We start from the raw sequence: 16689 nt of genomic DNA, 5'->3' as shown, positions 1-16689 counted from the left end.
TGTATAATACGCCATGTTATGAATGTGTGCGCAGTTATTAAGGAAAGGATGATTCCTGTCATAAGTATCTGGCTTTGCATTTTGAATTTTCATTATATTCATGCTTTCTGTCATTCACCAGAATATTTTATTAGGGAGGAATGTGGAAAACACCTACAGGTGTGTAAAACACTGATATTCTATGCTTTAAAAAAAGGCTTCAAGTGAACGAGAGAAAGATGATTAGAAAGAATAAGGGAAGTGAGATAATTATGAAAAAGCTAACTTACGGGAAAGCAAAAAGAAGAGGATAAAAAAAGGAGAAAGACATCTGCTTAATAGTAGATCTGATCCTCTTGCGTAAGAAAAGCTACATTTCAATATTGTATGTAGAGAAATCATGAATCATCTTTTTCTTCATCTGAAGTAATTCCAATGTACCTCAAATAATGAAAGAAATTTTAGGTACAAGTGCCAAATGCAAGGCGGCCCTGAAAAGTCGCAGTTTTGTATTGATATATGTGTGGTTTTTATTTTATGCATACGTATCAATTTATAATTATAATCAAAAGATATATAAATATATTCTTCTAGACATTCATGGGGCTTTTTAAAAACTACAATGCCTTAATTTTTCTATCAGTAACACAGCTTTAGAAGCTGCAAATCTTTTTTATGAAAAAAAAAAAAAGTAATGTAAGGCATTGGTGACTTGTGGTGAATTACATTCAACACATAACGATAATTTCTACCAAGGGCAGCTTGAGAAAACAGAGAACACTGGCCTCACTGCACAGTCCTGCAGCTCCAGGCTCCGTGAATCTCTGGAGCTCTGCTGCCCTCTACTGGCATAATGAGATAAGCGCCTGCCTCGAAGCTCAGGTTTCTTTATATCCTTTTAGTTTCCTCCACAAACAAGATACTGGCACCTTAAAAATCCAATTTTCTTTGGTTTCGCTCACATGTAAATGGATCATAACTTGGATTGTTGTCAGATTAATTTTAAATGTTATTTTAATATCATACAGAAAGAAAACTTCATTCAGTATCCTCTATCTATAGTTCAAGCCAGTGGCAGTTAAATGGCTGAAGAAAGACCAAGTAGCTAAGTAGAACAATGACAACTTGTGCAGATAGCAGGATTCTGATAGACAAATTGGCTCTGAGGCCTTAGATCTTGATTGGTGTGTGTGTGTGTGTGTGTGCGTGTGTGTGTGTAGAATTTTAGTGCATTTTTTAAAAAAAATAATAGCAATTTTACTTTTTATGTCATTCACTATGTTAAGGTGCATGGATCCTTGATAACCTCCTCTATATAATCCTGTACGTCTTAGCAATCTATTTTCTCCCAATCACAGCTTGCTTAGGAAAAAAGGTGCATCACTGGGTACTGAGTTTGAAATCCAAAAAAATGAACAATATAAATCAGATTTTTTAAAGTCCCAATTGTATCCTGGTATGTGATGGGGATGGTGGTCTGTAAGATTTATCAACATCACAGTGCATCAAACTTGTTAATAAACTATCTTTCTGTATAACAAAAGAAAGACTTTTAAAAAAATGGGAGCACGAAAGGCATGGCATAGCTGGAGTTTAAGGTTCAAGCTTGGTATCCTCTATATATAATGTATTATGTTTTTCAAAAACTTTTTATTAGGAAAGCTATACCAGACGCATAATCACTATACAATGATTAAACATTACCTTTACAATTTATAATCACTGAAATTACAGAATAAATATATGCACATTTCTTTTGAATCTTTGTGTGTGAGAGAGAAAACATTAAAAGTGCTTCCTACAAAGCTGTTAGTGATATATACCCAGTTGCTTTTTTATTTTTTTAATATTATATATATATATATATATATATAAGAAAGTGCAGATGTTCTCCAAAAAATCTTGGCATCAGGATGAAGTGTCGCAAAGAGGGTGCTCATCCCTAGGTGTGCCTCCAGCTGTTAAACCACCAGGCTTCCACTTCAGTAGCATCCAACCTATATATAACTTCCCAGGGTGGTAAGAGAGTGCTGTACACTAGGGGTGAAGGGAAGATGAAGCTATGAAGAGTAGAGGGATGGATCAAACCCGAACTAATTAGATTGGGTTGCAAGGGAATGGGGTGTGTATGTTTGTGTGTGCATGCACGCACAAGTGTGTACGTGTGTGTGTGTGTGTGTGTGTACGTGTACCTGCGCCAGAAGGAAGAGGCTGCAGGTTTAGGGACCTAACTGTGTGCAGGGATTTGTGATTTGCGTGTGGGTGTGTGTGTGACAGAAAAAAGAGTGGGTGAGAACATTCGAGCAAGACCCGCCCCCTCCCTCCCCGTCTTGCAGTTTCCAGGCATGCAGCAAACTGCATTGTTAATACATGTACAGAATCTGTGCCATGATGGGAAGAGGAAAGAAAGCCACAAATGTCAATTTGTTTCCCTCCCGCCCCCCCTTCAAACAAAACTACAACTAAAAAAAAATTACTGAAAATAAAGACACATCGAATTTTACTTAATTAGGATCAATACAACGATCCCCAATATACCTTATACATGGCACAGTCAAAGTCTCAAGTTTCAGTATAAAAAAATAATGATAACATTTGCTGGCAAAAGTCTGCGAAGGCACTTCATTGATTAATGATCTGAGTATGGCCCTTCCTCCAAATCACATCTGAGAGGGGAGAGCATACATCTGTATTTTCTAGTTATCATGCGGTTTCAGTTCTGTTCAGGGCAGGGAAGTTTGTGAGAATAGAGTTATTGGGACACGTGTAAAGGGAGCAAGGGATATATTTCTTTTATTTTCCTTTCCTTTTGAAAAAACAAAAAAAAGCACTAATTTTTCTTTTTCTGTTAGAACCTATATGTCGTCTTCTCCAGGACTTCGAGGTAATCCGGCTTGGTTTGAAGTTTGGCCCTTAACTCGAGGTAATCACTTTTTTGGGTTTGGTGGTCTGTGAAGCCCTTTCCAGCCGAGAAGAGAAGGGTTTCTTTGAGCCTGGCGTCCTGCTGTAAGTCTGGGTATTGCATGCCAGGAGGGTGGACGTGCAGTTCCTTTAATTTGGGCACTGTGCCATAGAGACAATCCACGAATCCCACTGTGCAGGGGGCTGGCTGTGGCCTCTCTCGGTCTAGTAGCATACTGCCACCACCACAGCCTCCCCCAGGAGGAAACAGCACCACCCCACCATTCTTCTCATGGTGGCGGAACCCAGCCAAGTCTCCCCCAGGTCCCGCAACTACCCCAGAAACCCCACCAACTGGCGGGTGGTGAGGGTGAGGGTGGTGGTGATTCACTGTCACTATAGTGTTGAGCTGGGAGCTGGACACCGCCAGGGCCCACTCCTTCTCTTTCTCCAGCAAGGTCCGGTAGTTGCTGTGGTTCTCCTTGGGTGTCTCAGCAAACTGCTCACTTCCTAGGAGAACCTCACCTATTCCTGGTGGTTGTGTCCCAGGACCCCCTCGTTCTGTGCTCCCTGCCTCCTGGACTGAGGAAACAGCCACCTCTTCCTCCTCACGAGGCTTGTAGATGGGGTTGTTGCACATCTGGGTAACTGGGTGGGGGATGTACTCATATACGTGGCCCACCGGAGGAGCCTTCTCCGGGGAGGAAAGAGTTGGTCTGCCCCCACCTCCACTTCCACCTCCACCACCTCCACCATCCTCAAAAAGCCGGTGGCACTGCATCTGGATGCCAGTAAGGTCCACACCTTCTTGCCGCTTGCTTCTAAAGGGCAGCTTCTTCCGGCGCCGTCGAAGCACATAGGCAAAGAGGCCTGCAGCAACAAAGACAGCAGAAAAAAAAAGAACCAGTAGGCTGAGAATCAACACAGAAAGTGGCACGGGGCCCCCAGGGGGCGAGAACTCATAAGGTGATGCGCTCGTTGGCCCCCCCGCAAGGTGAGAATCTCCAGGCTGGGCTGGGGATGCTCCAGCTGGCGGGACGTGCAGCATCTCTGGGCAGAGAACTTCGAGCTCAATGGTGCGCACATCTCGGTGGGTGAGGTTCTCAGGGCTCCGGCAAAGCACATCACCCACCACACTGACTGAGCTGATGGTTTCAATCCACTGTTTGAAGGGGACCAGGTCACAGGTACAGTCCCAGGGATTCTCGTTGAGGTCTATCTGGACAATGGCATTCAAGTGTTCTAGGACACCAGCCACAGGAAGGTAGAGGAAGTAGTTCTTTCTCAGGTTGAGCCGGGCCAGGGATGTGCCTGCAAAGGCGTCTGTCGGCAGGGTCCTCAGCAAGTTATTGTTGAGGAATAGCAGCTTCAAGTTGGGCATGAGGCTGAAGGCTGCAGGCTGGATTTCTCGGATGACATTGAACTCAAAGTACAAGTAGTGCAAACTCTGTAGGCCTCGGAACATGCCTGGTGTCAGCTTCTCGATATCGTTGCCATTGAGAAAGAGGCTCTTTAGGTTGGGCAGGTTGATGAAGGCTCCATCCTGGACATAAGAAATACGATTGTTCCCCAGATGCAAGAGATCCAGGGAGGAGAAATTCCAAAAATCAGAACGGTATATTTTCTGAATCAGATTGCTACTCAGGTAAAGTTTCTTGGCATTCAGTGGCCTTGGAAGAAGTTCAGAAATGTTATTAAATCCTCGCTCTTTGCAGTTGACAGTCAAGCCAAGGTCGTTGATGTGCAAATTGCAGGTACACCCAGTAGGACATATAATGGGAATGGGTGGTCTGGTCTGGTAAGGAGCAATGGGAGGTTGGTTCGGACCAGGGTATAAAGCTTGGGATGTGGAGGGTGGCCTTGGTGTTCGGGGCTGTTTAGTGGGCTTGGGCTGTTTATTTGAGGACTTATATTCAACAGAAGAAGCAGTAAAATGGACAGAGGACAACATTGAGGAAGGCTTAGTTGGCCACGCATTCTCCTTGCTTGATGACAAGTGGGGAATCCCCAGACTAGCCTCCACCTCAGAGTCAGACAGCAGGGGACAGAGTTCTGTCTTCCTGATTTCTCGCAGGTCCTTTCCATGAAAATGGAAAGGGGTCTCACAGGTGATGTCTCCCACCAGGGCAGTGTAAGGAATGCGTTCCAGCCAACTCTTCAATTGCACGATCTCACATGTACAGTTCCAGGGATTTTCTTCCAGCTGGAGCTCCATCAGGCTTCTGCCAATGTGGTCTAGCATTCCTCGGTAAAAAAGAACCTTTAACCTGTTTCCACGTAGGTCCAAATGGGTTAAGGAGACAGCCTTAAATAAATTGGTTGGAAGCATGGGGATGAGATTATCATTTAAAATCAGAACCCTCAATTTACTGAGGTTCCGAAATGCCCCACTCTCAATACGTTTAATGACGTTGTAATCTGCCTGCAGATATTCCAGACTTTCCAAGCCAAGGAAGGTGTCGTTTCTGAAGATGTCTAGTTTGTTCTCATGTAGATATAACCTCTTTAAAATCTTAAGACCATTGAAAGCTCCTGATTGAATGTCCTGCAATGCATTGTTCCCAAGGTTAATGGACACGGCGTTGTTCAGATGAAGAAAGCTGTTGGTGTACAATTTCCTCATTGAATTCCTTTGCAGATAGAGTTTAAAAGGTCTTGACCAGAACTCAGTAATCTGACTAATATTTGTAAATCCTTTACTGTCACAATGTATATGGAAGAGGCTTTCTTTAACTTCACAGTAGCATGGATCAAAACAGGGCTCATCTATTTCCTCTGAGTCCTCTATCAGGGGAATCGGGGTAGTCCATCCTAGAGCAATTGTGCTTAGAAGAATTATCCACAACATCCTCCCTCTGTGAAGCATCTCAGCTATGGAAGGTTTCATCGTTCGTAGTTGATTACAAAACTGCAACAGAAATAAAGATGCAGATTTTTAGCCTTTACTCGTATGCACTATTCTAATTGACTCCTACATTTGAAGCTTCTTAAGAATGATACAAAACTTTAGCAGTTGCTGAGCTGACAGTCCAAATGATCTATCAACATGCTTAATATGTTTTGTATTTAAACTTGGGTGACTCTGAAATATTGTGCCATGCGATGACGTTTTCCTGAGCCAAGACATAGTTGGTAAAGGGCATATTATACTAACACAAGCAGCCTTCATTGCCTCTTATAGCAATCAAGGGACTGGTATACAGAGACGCCTTTTAGATATAGGCAGATTCAGTAATAATGGCAGGAATTGGGCCATTACATCTGTTTGCCTGCTAAAACTCACATTGATATCAGAGGTGCCCATTATAAATCTGATTGGAACTCTGATGGGGAATACATAAATATCCTTTAAACTATAGGTTTCCACTCATAAAAAGACACAGTACACCACAGAGTTATTACATTAGAGTGTGATAAATTATGAGCCCATTACCCAACATCAGATGTTGAGATGTAGAAGATGCTTGGTTTCTCAGGAAAACTTAAGATTCTGCTTAAGAGATGATCATAGTGTACTTAATTATAGTGTATGCTCAGTATCACACTATACCCCCACCCTCTTTTGCCCAAGCACAGATTTTTAACATCTCCTTTAATTAAATAATTTCTACAGGGATGTATCATTTGGCCATTTAACCCCTTTAGGAGTAATTAGCCTTTCTAAAGAAGGAGCTCATGCAGTTGTCAGAATTAAAGATGATAGCTAAAGGATGCTGAGCCTGGGAGTGTCTGTATTATAACACTTGCAGAGCATAGTTTGGAACGTGTATCTGTGCCTTCGAGATCAGCTGAGGAACCCTGTAAAAAGCTGGAATGGCAGGTGGCTGGTTAGAAGACAGTTGGGTAGTTAAAGGCAAGAAAGGCTGGAAACCTTGATTCTTACCTGCTGGTAAATGATCTATCATATGAATTACATTTCAAAGAAAGACATCATTCTTTTCCAATCAGAAGAAACAAATACTGTGCACTATTCTAATAATACAGAGCCTTCCTCTATGGCTCTCTTTCTTTGCTTTATATCATCAGTATATGAAAATGCGTACATAAATAAATTATATTAATGCAGTTTTGTTAGATTGCCCTTTCTGAGTCACTGAAATATCAATCAAAATGAAATAATTATTTTTAAGCAATGAAAATATACCGGAATTTTTAGCATATGTTTTCTCTCCACAAGTAAGATACATACATTAAGGAAATATTTTGCCAACCCTCTGAAAACACAACGGTATAATTTATAGGGAGAGTGAAAAGACTAAATCTTCATATTCAACTTGCATATAATGTACACAGCTGTAAGGAAAGGAAGACCCATGAGAAAGCAAAGAGAAATACGCCTCGGGCATGCAATGCTCAATTTTTAGAAACAATTAAATGAAAAGAGAGAGAGAGAGACAGAAGGCAGATGAAGCTACATTGCAGTATCAGTTAGTCTTCCCTGTCTCTCTTATAAAATATTAAAATCTACTTAAGTTCTCTCCTCACCGTTTAAAAAAAAAATGTTTTTCTTGTCTCTGAGGTCCCTGAGACTTAGGTTAAGAAAGGCTCCAGATGTCTTTGACTTACCTATTTTTGCAGGAGATTTTTTTTTTTTAAGTATTGAACATTGGAGGGGGGGGGGAAGCTTGAGTTTAAGGATTCTCTCTCCCTCTCCCTCCCTTCCTTTTGCTGAAGCTGAAGCAAAGGGAGATAGAGAGGGTGGGTGGGGGAGACGAAGAGAAAAAATAAAAGCAGCAAGCTTGAGACGTGCTGGGAATGCAATGGGCCTTTCAATGGGCTTCTTTAGGATGCAGAACTGCCGCTTGGCACACTCAATAGAGGAGGGAGGAGAAGGGGCTGCAGCAGGCTTCCAGCATCGCCGCCGCCGCCGCCGCCGCCGCTCTCCCCGGGTACCGGCAGCACATCATTGGGCGCTGGGAGGAAGGGCGGGAGGGAGGCAGGCAGGGAGGCAGGCTCAATCCCAGTGCAGAACCCGGACTTCTCTTGTGCTGCTGGCCCTTTTTTTTTTTTTTTTTTTTTGTGCTGTAACCCTGGATCCGGCTTTCCACGTCACGAAAATGAGCTCCAAGAAGGGAACGCGCTTAGCTTGGGTTCGGGAACGAGCACTGGGAAGCCCTTGACTATACAGTTCGTGTGTGTGCGTTTAAGGGACGAGAAAAAAAAAAAAAAAAAAACTGGAGGGGTCGAGATCACAAATTGTCAAAATAAGAAACGGAGCAGAAGCCAACCTAAGGGAAGCATTCCTTTGGTGGAGAAGGTGGGGGTGGGTGGGAGTGTAGGCATCCCCCCCCCTTTTTATTACTATTATTTTTAACTCTCAAGGAAATCATCTCCTGACTGTTTTGCTCTTCTAGTTTCCAAAGCTCCTGTCTAGTGTAGACGGGTTATAAAGTAAGATCATCGTTCAGAATCATCCTTTTCATAGCACAGACACTCCCCTCCAAAGACGGGGATAAAAGGTCCCCCAAAGGAGAAGGGCTGGGTCTAGCTGATTCTGCTTAGGTGTCCCGAACAAGAGCCCGGGCAGCCTGAGCGGCTTGGACCCAGTTTCTCCTGCATTTTGCTTCGATCTCTTTGCACCAGGAATCCTTTTGTTGTGCTGCAGCTCAAAGCCTTCGATTTCCCCTGGATTCAACGGCCATGTGTCTGCTTCCACCTTTTTAAAAACAGAGACAGGCCAGCGCAGACCACTTGGTAACAATGGCACATTTCACTTTCTCCTACCGGGAAAGACCTCGTGAGGATAGGGGGCAGCATTTCAGGGGTTAGATTTTTTTTTTTTTTCCCTCGACCCTCTCCACCTCCCACCCACTCCCCACCCCCATCTTTTTTTTTGATCCAAATATTTTTTTTCCGTGATATTTTGGGTAAGAGGAAAATAGGGAGACGTGAGGGTGGGGGTGATTGAGCAAAGACATTGCAGTGAAGAGAGGCCAGCAGATCACAGTTCACAGAAACCCTCGGAGAAGGTTGAGCAGCCCTCCCTGCTAGGAGGGAAGGCAGCTTAGCGGGGAAACTGGGGACAGGCAAGTGTGCAACAAACGCGTCCAGTTAGCGGGAACCGGAGGGCACCGGTGGCCCTGCGCCCCCCCCCCCCCCCCCCAGCAATCCTGTACCAGCTCCTGGGGAAGGGAGGGACTTTCTGATCGCCGACGAACTGGACTGAACCTCAAGTGCCCACGGACTCAAAGTTAGCGGGTAGAGAAGAAGAGCTTTCCCTTAAAGCGCTTTTTTAACAAAATCAAATTTCAAAGAAAAACAAAAAAAAAAACAACTTATCGATTCTTTACCATTCTAGATACATGCAAATCCCCTAATGCGACCTAAACGTTCCTTAAGAGTCAGCCGCAGACGATTTGCATGGTGTTTTGCATTTAAAATGACCACACAAGTGTCCGCCGCTCCCGAGTAGCTAAGATTAGAAACAGCGATTACGGACCCTGGGCAGGAAGGCGAGATCCCCAACGCTCCACACCCTCGGCGTTCCCGACCCACCCGGTCTCTCGGGTCGCAGCCGAGCCGCCCGTCACGACGACAGCCTGAGCCCAGAACCGGGGCGAGACCCCATCCTCGGCCCCCGCCGCCCCGCGCCCAACGCGCGAAGGCGGTGACGGTCCCGCGGGCCGCCTCGGAGCCGGCGAGGCGGTGGCGTCGCTGCGGAGCGGGGCGGCCTCCCGGGGCGGCCCGGCGGCACTCGGCCGTCACCGCCATCGCCCCTGCGCTCTCCCTAACTGCATCGCCTCAACTTCTGGGTTCGGCCCGCGTCCGAAGGGCTGCTTCGCCCCTTCCTTTCCCTTTACCTCGCCCCGTGTGCCGTGTCTAAGTGGCAGGAAGAGCTCCAGAAGTTAGGGGGCGCGGGCCCTGGAGCCCCGGGTCGCAGCTTCGGCACCCTCTGTCCGCGGGGAGGACAAGGAGCCCTTTCTCCCCGCAGAGCTCCCCCCCGATCCCCCCTCCCCTTTGCCCGATCCCCGGGCCCACTCGCCTCCCCATGTCTAAGGTTAAATATTCCAATATGGAAGCAAGACGACCACCCCCAGGACGGATGATCAAAGTGCTGCATCATTCGTCGTCCGAGGACGTGCGAGCCTTCTACGGACGCTCGGGCTAATCGGCCGTCTCCAGGCGAGACGCACGAAATGGGCACGTTTAGACCCGGGAAACGACGCAGCCTGAGCCGATTCTCCTCCTTCCACGAGCCGAGCGAGCGACCCGCCGGGGGAGGGGCCCTCCGCTCCGACACTGGCCCACTCGTCGGAGTTACTTACGGCGGCCTCGCCCGGGACGGGTCCGAGGGCGTCGAGCGTCCAGCGCCGTCCCTGCGGCCGTCGTCCTGACACCGAGGGATCCGGTTCCAAAATGCAGCCGCCCCCCCCCTCCCCTCCCCCTCCAAGCACCTGTGAACGTACAGAAGACGCCGCTGCCAAACTCTAGATCCTCCACAAAGGCGCATCCCACACGCGAGCAACACCGGTTTCAACGCGGCCCAGTGGGGAAGGCTGGCGCCGAGCACCGGGGGGTGCGGAGCGCTCCGGCCCCGGCGCGGGCTGCGAACTCTGGGAGGCTCGATTGTATCCATCGCGCCGTCGCCGTCGCCCCGCAGCCTCCCCGCCTCCCGGCCGCCAACTTTGAGCAAGGCCACCGCGTCACGCTTGTAATCCTTTTAGGTGCTTGCACCTCTGGGCTCGCGGGGAGGTGGTCGCTGCATGCCCGTGGGCGAGCGGGGCGCTCACCTCGCTTGACGCGGCCGGCGGCGGGGAGCGCACGACCCCGGTCCCCGCGGCCCCTGCCGGCCGGGCGGGCTCCGCGGGCGTCCTCGGGCGCAGCTCCCGACTCCAGGTCGCGGCGCCCCCGATGCGCTTCGAGCTTCGCGGTCCGCGACTGCCCGGCTGCGTCTCCGCGGTTGGGGTTGGGTTTTGTTTTTTGTTTTTTGTTTTTTGTTTTCCTTCTTCTGCCTCTTCCTCGCTTCCTGGAAGGTGGTCACTCAGTGCATCCCTGCCCGAGGCCTCCTCCTCCGATCTGGAGAGGTGGGACCAGCCCTAACCTTCCCCGGCGGCGCTTTGCTCTTGACCCTTGGGTAGGTGGGAGCGGGGGTGGGTGGTGTGGAGAGGAGAGAGGGGGTGGGGAGGGGCGGGCAGGAGGCGGGGAGGGGGCGACTGGATCCCAGATCCCAGCATTGGCCAGACGGCGAAGGGGGTGGGGGGTGGGGGGAGGAGAGGCTCCAGCCCCCACGGCACGGCTGTCCACGCCACATAGGACGTGGGCGCTGGGAGCTCCCCGGCGGAGCCCGAAGGTGAAGCGGGCCTGCGGGCACCGCTCAGCACCGAGCACCCTCACTTCCCGGGCGGGCGCGGGCGCGGGCGCGGGCGCGGGCGGGGGGCGGGCGCGGGCGGGGGGCGGGGCGGGGGGCCGCGCCGAACCTTTCAGGCCAAGGAGACGCTCGCGGCGGCGGCATCTTCCAGGACTGACCTGCTTTAAAAGTGCCACTTGAATGGCCTCGGCGGTTAACTGGAAGCGGATCCCACGTTACTTACCGACGTCTGCTCCCGAGGCGGGAGCTCCAGGTCGGGCTCGGGGAGGCGGTACACGAGACGCCGGGCCGGACCCCGAATGCAAATCCATCAGCCGCTGCCCCCAAATCGCGCACGCGGGGAGCGGCGCTCGGGAGCCCCCAGATCAGCCCATCGCCGGAGCCGCCGCCAGCCGGGGCCCCCTCCCCCCGCCCGCACCCCCGGCCCCTCCTCCGCGCCAACTGTGTGGAGCAGCCGCCGCAGTCCCCTCGCCGCGCATCGCAGGCAGATCCCTGCTTGGGGAGCAGGAAGCAAGTGATCGCTCTCCTCTCCCTCTCCCTCCCTCTCTCTCCCTCTCCCTCTCTCTCCCTCTCCCTCTCCCTCTCTCTCCCTCTCCCTCTCTCTCTCTCATCCCCCCCCCCCCCCTTATCGGTCACAATCTGGCAGCCCCACAAAGAGAAGCCCTGTAAAATCGAGTGGCAGCAAGTCAGCATTCTGCTATCTGGTGGCTTGATGTTTAACTTTTATTTGCACGGGAGAGCTCGCCGTTCGGAAAATTACAGGCCGGGCCCTAGGGGTTTGGGGCGGGGTCATCCAATTCCGAGCCTCCGAGCTCTCGTGCTGGGCGGTATCGCTAAACGCCTCCGAAGAAGCTGTTTGCAAGCGACTTGCAGCCCCCTCCCCCTCCCCCTCCCCCCGCCCCCCCCCTCCACCCCCGCCACGCACACCCCGCTTCACGATACATAGGTGACATTTGGGAAGTACACGGATTTCCTGATCTGTTTACACCCGCTAAGACGGAGGGAAATAAAACTGAGAGTGAGGGGAGGTGTTTGAGGGGCATTAGCTGGGGAGATGCTGGATAGCAGTTCGTGACAAATTCAATGAGGACGTTTGAGCAATTCCTGCACGTATGTGAAAGTATCATTACAACATTCTGTACTCACTGGAGGCGACCGTTACCCCCACTGCAGTCACACTAATGCAGTCGTGTAATGCTCCATTCAATCTGCAGTGTAAACCAACGCAGTTCTTTTTAATAGATCCCTTTCATCAGTGACTGTGTTGGAGAGAGGGCGATCTTGCACGAACTTCCAAACTGAATACGAAGTAGTCCCAGGAATCATCTTTGTTACCTCTTGCCGTTTCTAAACGAAGTGAATGGAATCAATTGTCCGAGACAAGCAAAGTTGTGTAACTGGTATAACGTAGACATAAACTGACCTCAACCCTATTTGCAAAAGCTCTCAAAAGAGCTAACTCAAACCTTGCAAAGAATACTCTTTTTTATATATATGTATATATGAAAGTCTTTGGGAAACAGGCCTGGAGGTATGATTTTAGCCTTTATTTAATGCATTTTCTTTATGTCACATCATTGTTACTGTGTGTTATGTGCATACTATACAAGTCTAGTGTCTGTATCACCTTCATTAAAAGAGAGAAGATGGAACTGGTCATAGTGAAAACCAAGGGCCTGTGGAATTGCTTTGGATTCTGTACGTATATTAGCCAAATTCAGGATGGCAACTGTGTTGGTTGTGCATAAATGCATTTAGATTGCTTTTTAAACATAACGCTTCCATTTGCTCTTCACAATAATGTGAAGATTATTTAGATTAATAGGGCATCTCCAGGGACCTAGAAAGTGGTGAAAGCAACATGATAAGACATATGCTTTTATTTATTTTTCTTTTTCAAATATTTTATTTATTTATTTTTAGAGAGAGAGGGAGTGCAAGGGGCAGATGGGAGCAGAGGGAGAGAGAGAGAATCTCAAGTAGAGTTTGTGCGATCGGAAGCCAGGCTTGATCTCACAACCCTGAGACCATGACCCGAGCTGAAATCAAAAGTCCGTTGGGTAACTGACTGAGCCACCCAGGTGCCCCTGCCCCAGCCCCATACTTTTAAATGTACTTCTTCAAATCTACTGACACAAAGTTTAAATGCTCCTCAGTATTTTCTTGGCTAATAAATGCTTCAATGTGAATTTTATATATGTGAAGACATGGATAAGAGAAGAATATCTGTCTTGGATTTTTTACGTACAAGGTCTCCAAACTGAGTTTTAAAAAGATATATCTAGGGGATCCCTGGGTGGCTCCATGGTTTAGTGCCTGCCTTTGGCCTGGGGCACGATCCTGGAGCCCCGGGATCAAGTCCTACATCGGGCTCCCGGTGCATGGAGCCTGCTTCTCTCTCTGCCTCTCTCTGTCTATCATGAATAAATAAATAAAATCTTTAAAAAAATGAAAATAAAAAGATATATCTAGGAAAGGCTGTGAAAAAGGTCCATCCCTATAACAAATCAGTCTGATTTAGGAGAGACTAAAGCTACATCAGTAGGCTGATGAGTCATAGAGTTGTTTCTGGCCTTTTCAGGTGGTTGCTCAATTCGAGGAGAATCACTCCTGAGTACACCATATTCTACGTGGGCAAGTGTGAAATCACACACATGCCCCTGAGCCTCAAGGCTGGAGGATATTAGAGTAACCCTAAAAGAAATCAGCCAACATCATTCCTAAAATAGCTGAATCTCTTTAACTTTTTTTTTTTCATTTTACTTGATTTTCAAGGTTATTTGTTGATAAGAGAACTCTGTGTTAAGATATTTACTCTGAGCAGATAGATGTTGATATGGTCTGATGGTACTGGGGAGCTACAGAAGATTGGATAGTTAGATGGATTGTTAGTGTTAAAAGTAAATACTTCCAACATAATAAATATTTCAGGTCAGATAAAAATGTTGTAGGGTAAGTGATTGTGATGGGCCTTTGAGCAATTATTTGTTGTAACTTTTTAGGGCATTCTGCAAAGTTATGCCCATAGTTTTATTTTAATCAAGCAATTTATATCGCAAAAAGGAAGAACTATCTTGATAAAACTCTTCTTTATTGGTGATGCATAATGAATAAAAGGAAAACATAGAGATAACATATAGAAGGTAATTAAATATATTGCTGGTTGACATATATATGTCATATATATATATTCATATATATATGTCATATATATATATTAGTTCCAAGGACAGCAGTATTTTTCAGTTTCCTTTTAACTATTCTATCATTTTCCAGAGAGAGACACTGGTATTAAAATGAATAAAGTAGACATATTTTTCTTATCTAGCATGTATTTTACTCACTGTGATTTAAATAAAAATAAATACACTTTTGAAAGATGTAATACTATCTAAGGTAGTATCTAAGGAGAGTTTCTTTTACAATGGAGCATTCACCCTAGAAAGCTCTAAACTCTGCAGTAATTTATGATTACATATAGTATACCTAAGTCATCTATATATTGTATTCATCTGTTTTTATATAGGCAGTTATGAAAAACCTCTCTCTCTCTCTCTCTCTCTCTCTTTCAGGTCCATTCCAAATAATTTTCAGGCTGACAAACGACATGCTTGATAATTATATCTTCATCTGAGCAACTTTGGATACCACCTTTGAAACAATTGAATATATAGTTACACAATACAGCTTTGCAAATAAAAATTTGGTCTGCAAAAAATTAAGCAAATAAAAACATAAAACAGAAATTAGCTGTTAGTATTTATGGAAAGAATTCAAAGGATTGAACAATTCAGACGGAAGGTTACATACTTACATGTTTATTTGTGTATATCTTTTTAGAACTCCATAGAAGAAACATGTCTGAAAGGTTTTATATTTTGTAGAAGTTCCAAACCCATTGGTAACTTTGTTTTTTTGAAAGCATCCTGTAAAATTTAGTGAATCAACATGTTGTAATACCTGCATTGTCATTACAACTAACAGGCTATACATATAAAGAAGAAGTTACAAGATACTCAGACATTAATCTTTTCTATTTTGTTTCACTTAAACATTTTAGAAGCACTTTGTACGCTTCCACCTAATGAAACCTTAGGTTATCTTTGAAGTAAACATGTGTTTTATTTATTTATTTTTTTTTAATTTTTTTTTAAATTTTTTATTTATTTATGATAGTCACAGAGGGAGAGAGAGAGAGGCAGAGACACAGGCAGAGGGAGAAGCAGGCTCCATGCACCGGGAGCCCGATGTGGGACTCGATCCCGGGTCTCCAGGATCGCGCCCTGGGCCAAAGGCAGGCGCCAAACCGCTGCGCCACCCAGGGATCCCCTAAACATGTGTTTTAATCTCAAAGATTAAATGAACTATTTTAGAACTCCCAGAGTTTATCTAATATGAACAAAGCTTGCAAGTTTTTATTTGTAGTCTGGATTAAGCCTAGAAAGTTATTGTTTCCTTTATAAGAGATTTTCTAAAATTATTTGGAATTAATAGATTGTAGATATTAAGATTAAAACTACTGACAAAAAAAATCTTCAAAGATCAAGATAAGGGGAAATTAATCAAATATATTTGTTGAAATGAATTAAACTGTTGAATAATACATCAGGAAATAATGAATAGGTATTGTATGTAGTGGAAAGAGGTAAATCACGTAAGTTTTAGCAGTGAAGGAAGTTTTTCTTTTTTAATATATGATGAGAAAAGAAAATGAGAATAATTTTACAACATCATGGACTCACAGAATTAAGAGGGTTACAACATCACGGACTCACAGAATTTAGAGGGACTTGAAAGATTATCAAGTCTGACCAATTATGTGATAGGCACATCCCTATTTTACTATCTTTTGCCAAATTGTTATCCAGAGTATTACTTAATATTGCCTGTGATGTGGACGTTGGTATATTGCAGGACAGCTGTTTTTGTTTTGGGACAAATCTAATTGGTAGAATCAATTTTAAGCAAACTTAAACAATGTTTTCTTTTACTTCCCATTGAATAGACTTAGTTACCCCCTTGAGAATATGTATAAAATTCTAAGGTAATGAACTTCCTACTTATTTGAGTTTGGTTTTTATGTATGAAGAGAAACTCACCTGGCAGGTAGAAACGTAGAACTAATCTTCAAGAGATGAGTGAAGGCTGGAGAAGGCATCATTTAAATTGAGAAGATAATTGAAACTATAGAATAGAATTTATGGTAACTACTAAAGTGACAAAGTGTTAAAGCACATTATAATGCTTGGAAGTTAATTATGAAATACTTAAAATATTTTAACCAGCTTTCATGGAAAAGTTTCCATCCCTTTGGAACCCTATTTGAAGTTCTATATGTGTCCTCTTAATCTACTAATTTAAAGTTCACTACGGCATCATAGAGGAATAGTATTGGCATCGGCTAAAGAGGCCAGCAAGGCTAAACAATACCCATAGATATTTATAAGTCAAATCAAATTTCCCCTGGTCTTTGAATTTTTGAAAGCTATTTGAGAACATGA

The 16689-nt window shown here is 45.6% G+C and overlaps 1 protein-coding gene across 4 annotated transcripts; it reads right to left on the bottom strand.

The window, feature by feature from the left end:
• Positions 1-2440: 2440 nt before the first annotated feature.
• SLITRK3 (SLIT and NTRK like family member 3) lies at positions 2441-11643 on the bottom strand. Of its 4 annotated transcripts, none has more exons than XM_041731483.1 (2): positions 11412-11643; positions 2441-5788 (listed from the first exon to the last, which is right to left on the bottom strand). In XM_041731483.1, the coding sequence occupies exon 2, from the start codon at positions 5765-5767 to the stop codon at positions 2828-2830; it is 2940 nt and encodes a 979-aa protein (XP_041587417.1). In that variant the 5' UTR covers positions 5768-5788; positions 11412-11643; the 3' UTR covers positions 2441-2827. The 4 variants fall into 4 exon arrangements, with proteins under 4 accessions (XP_041587417.1, XP_041587418.1, XP_041587419.1 ...); XM_041731484.1 differs by lacking the exon at positions 11412-11643 and adding an exon at positions 10611-10905; XM_041731485.1 differs by lacking the exon at positions 11412-11643 and adding an exon at positions 10287-10524.
• Positions 11644-16689: the final 5046 nt, after the last annotated feature.

The sequence above is a fragment of the Vulpes lagopus genome, chromosome 17 (assembly GCF_018345385.1).
Source record: "Vulpes lagopus strain Blue_001 chromosome 17, ASM1834538v1, whole genome shotgun sequence".
Lineage (NCBI taxonomy): Eukaryota > Metazoa > Chordata > Mammalia > Carnivora > Canidae > Vulpes > Vulpes lagopus.
This window is presented reverse-complemented; position numbering and strand designations above follow the sequence as displayed.

Bases quoted from the DNA above. Each gene is read 5' to 3' on its own strand.
- SLITRK3 (XM_041731483.1), bottom strand. From the start codon at position 5,767: ATGAAACCTTCCATAGCTGAGATGCTTCACAGAGGGAGGATGTTGTGG.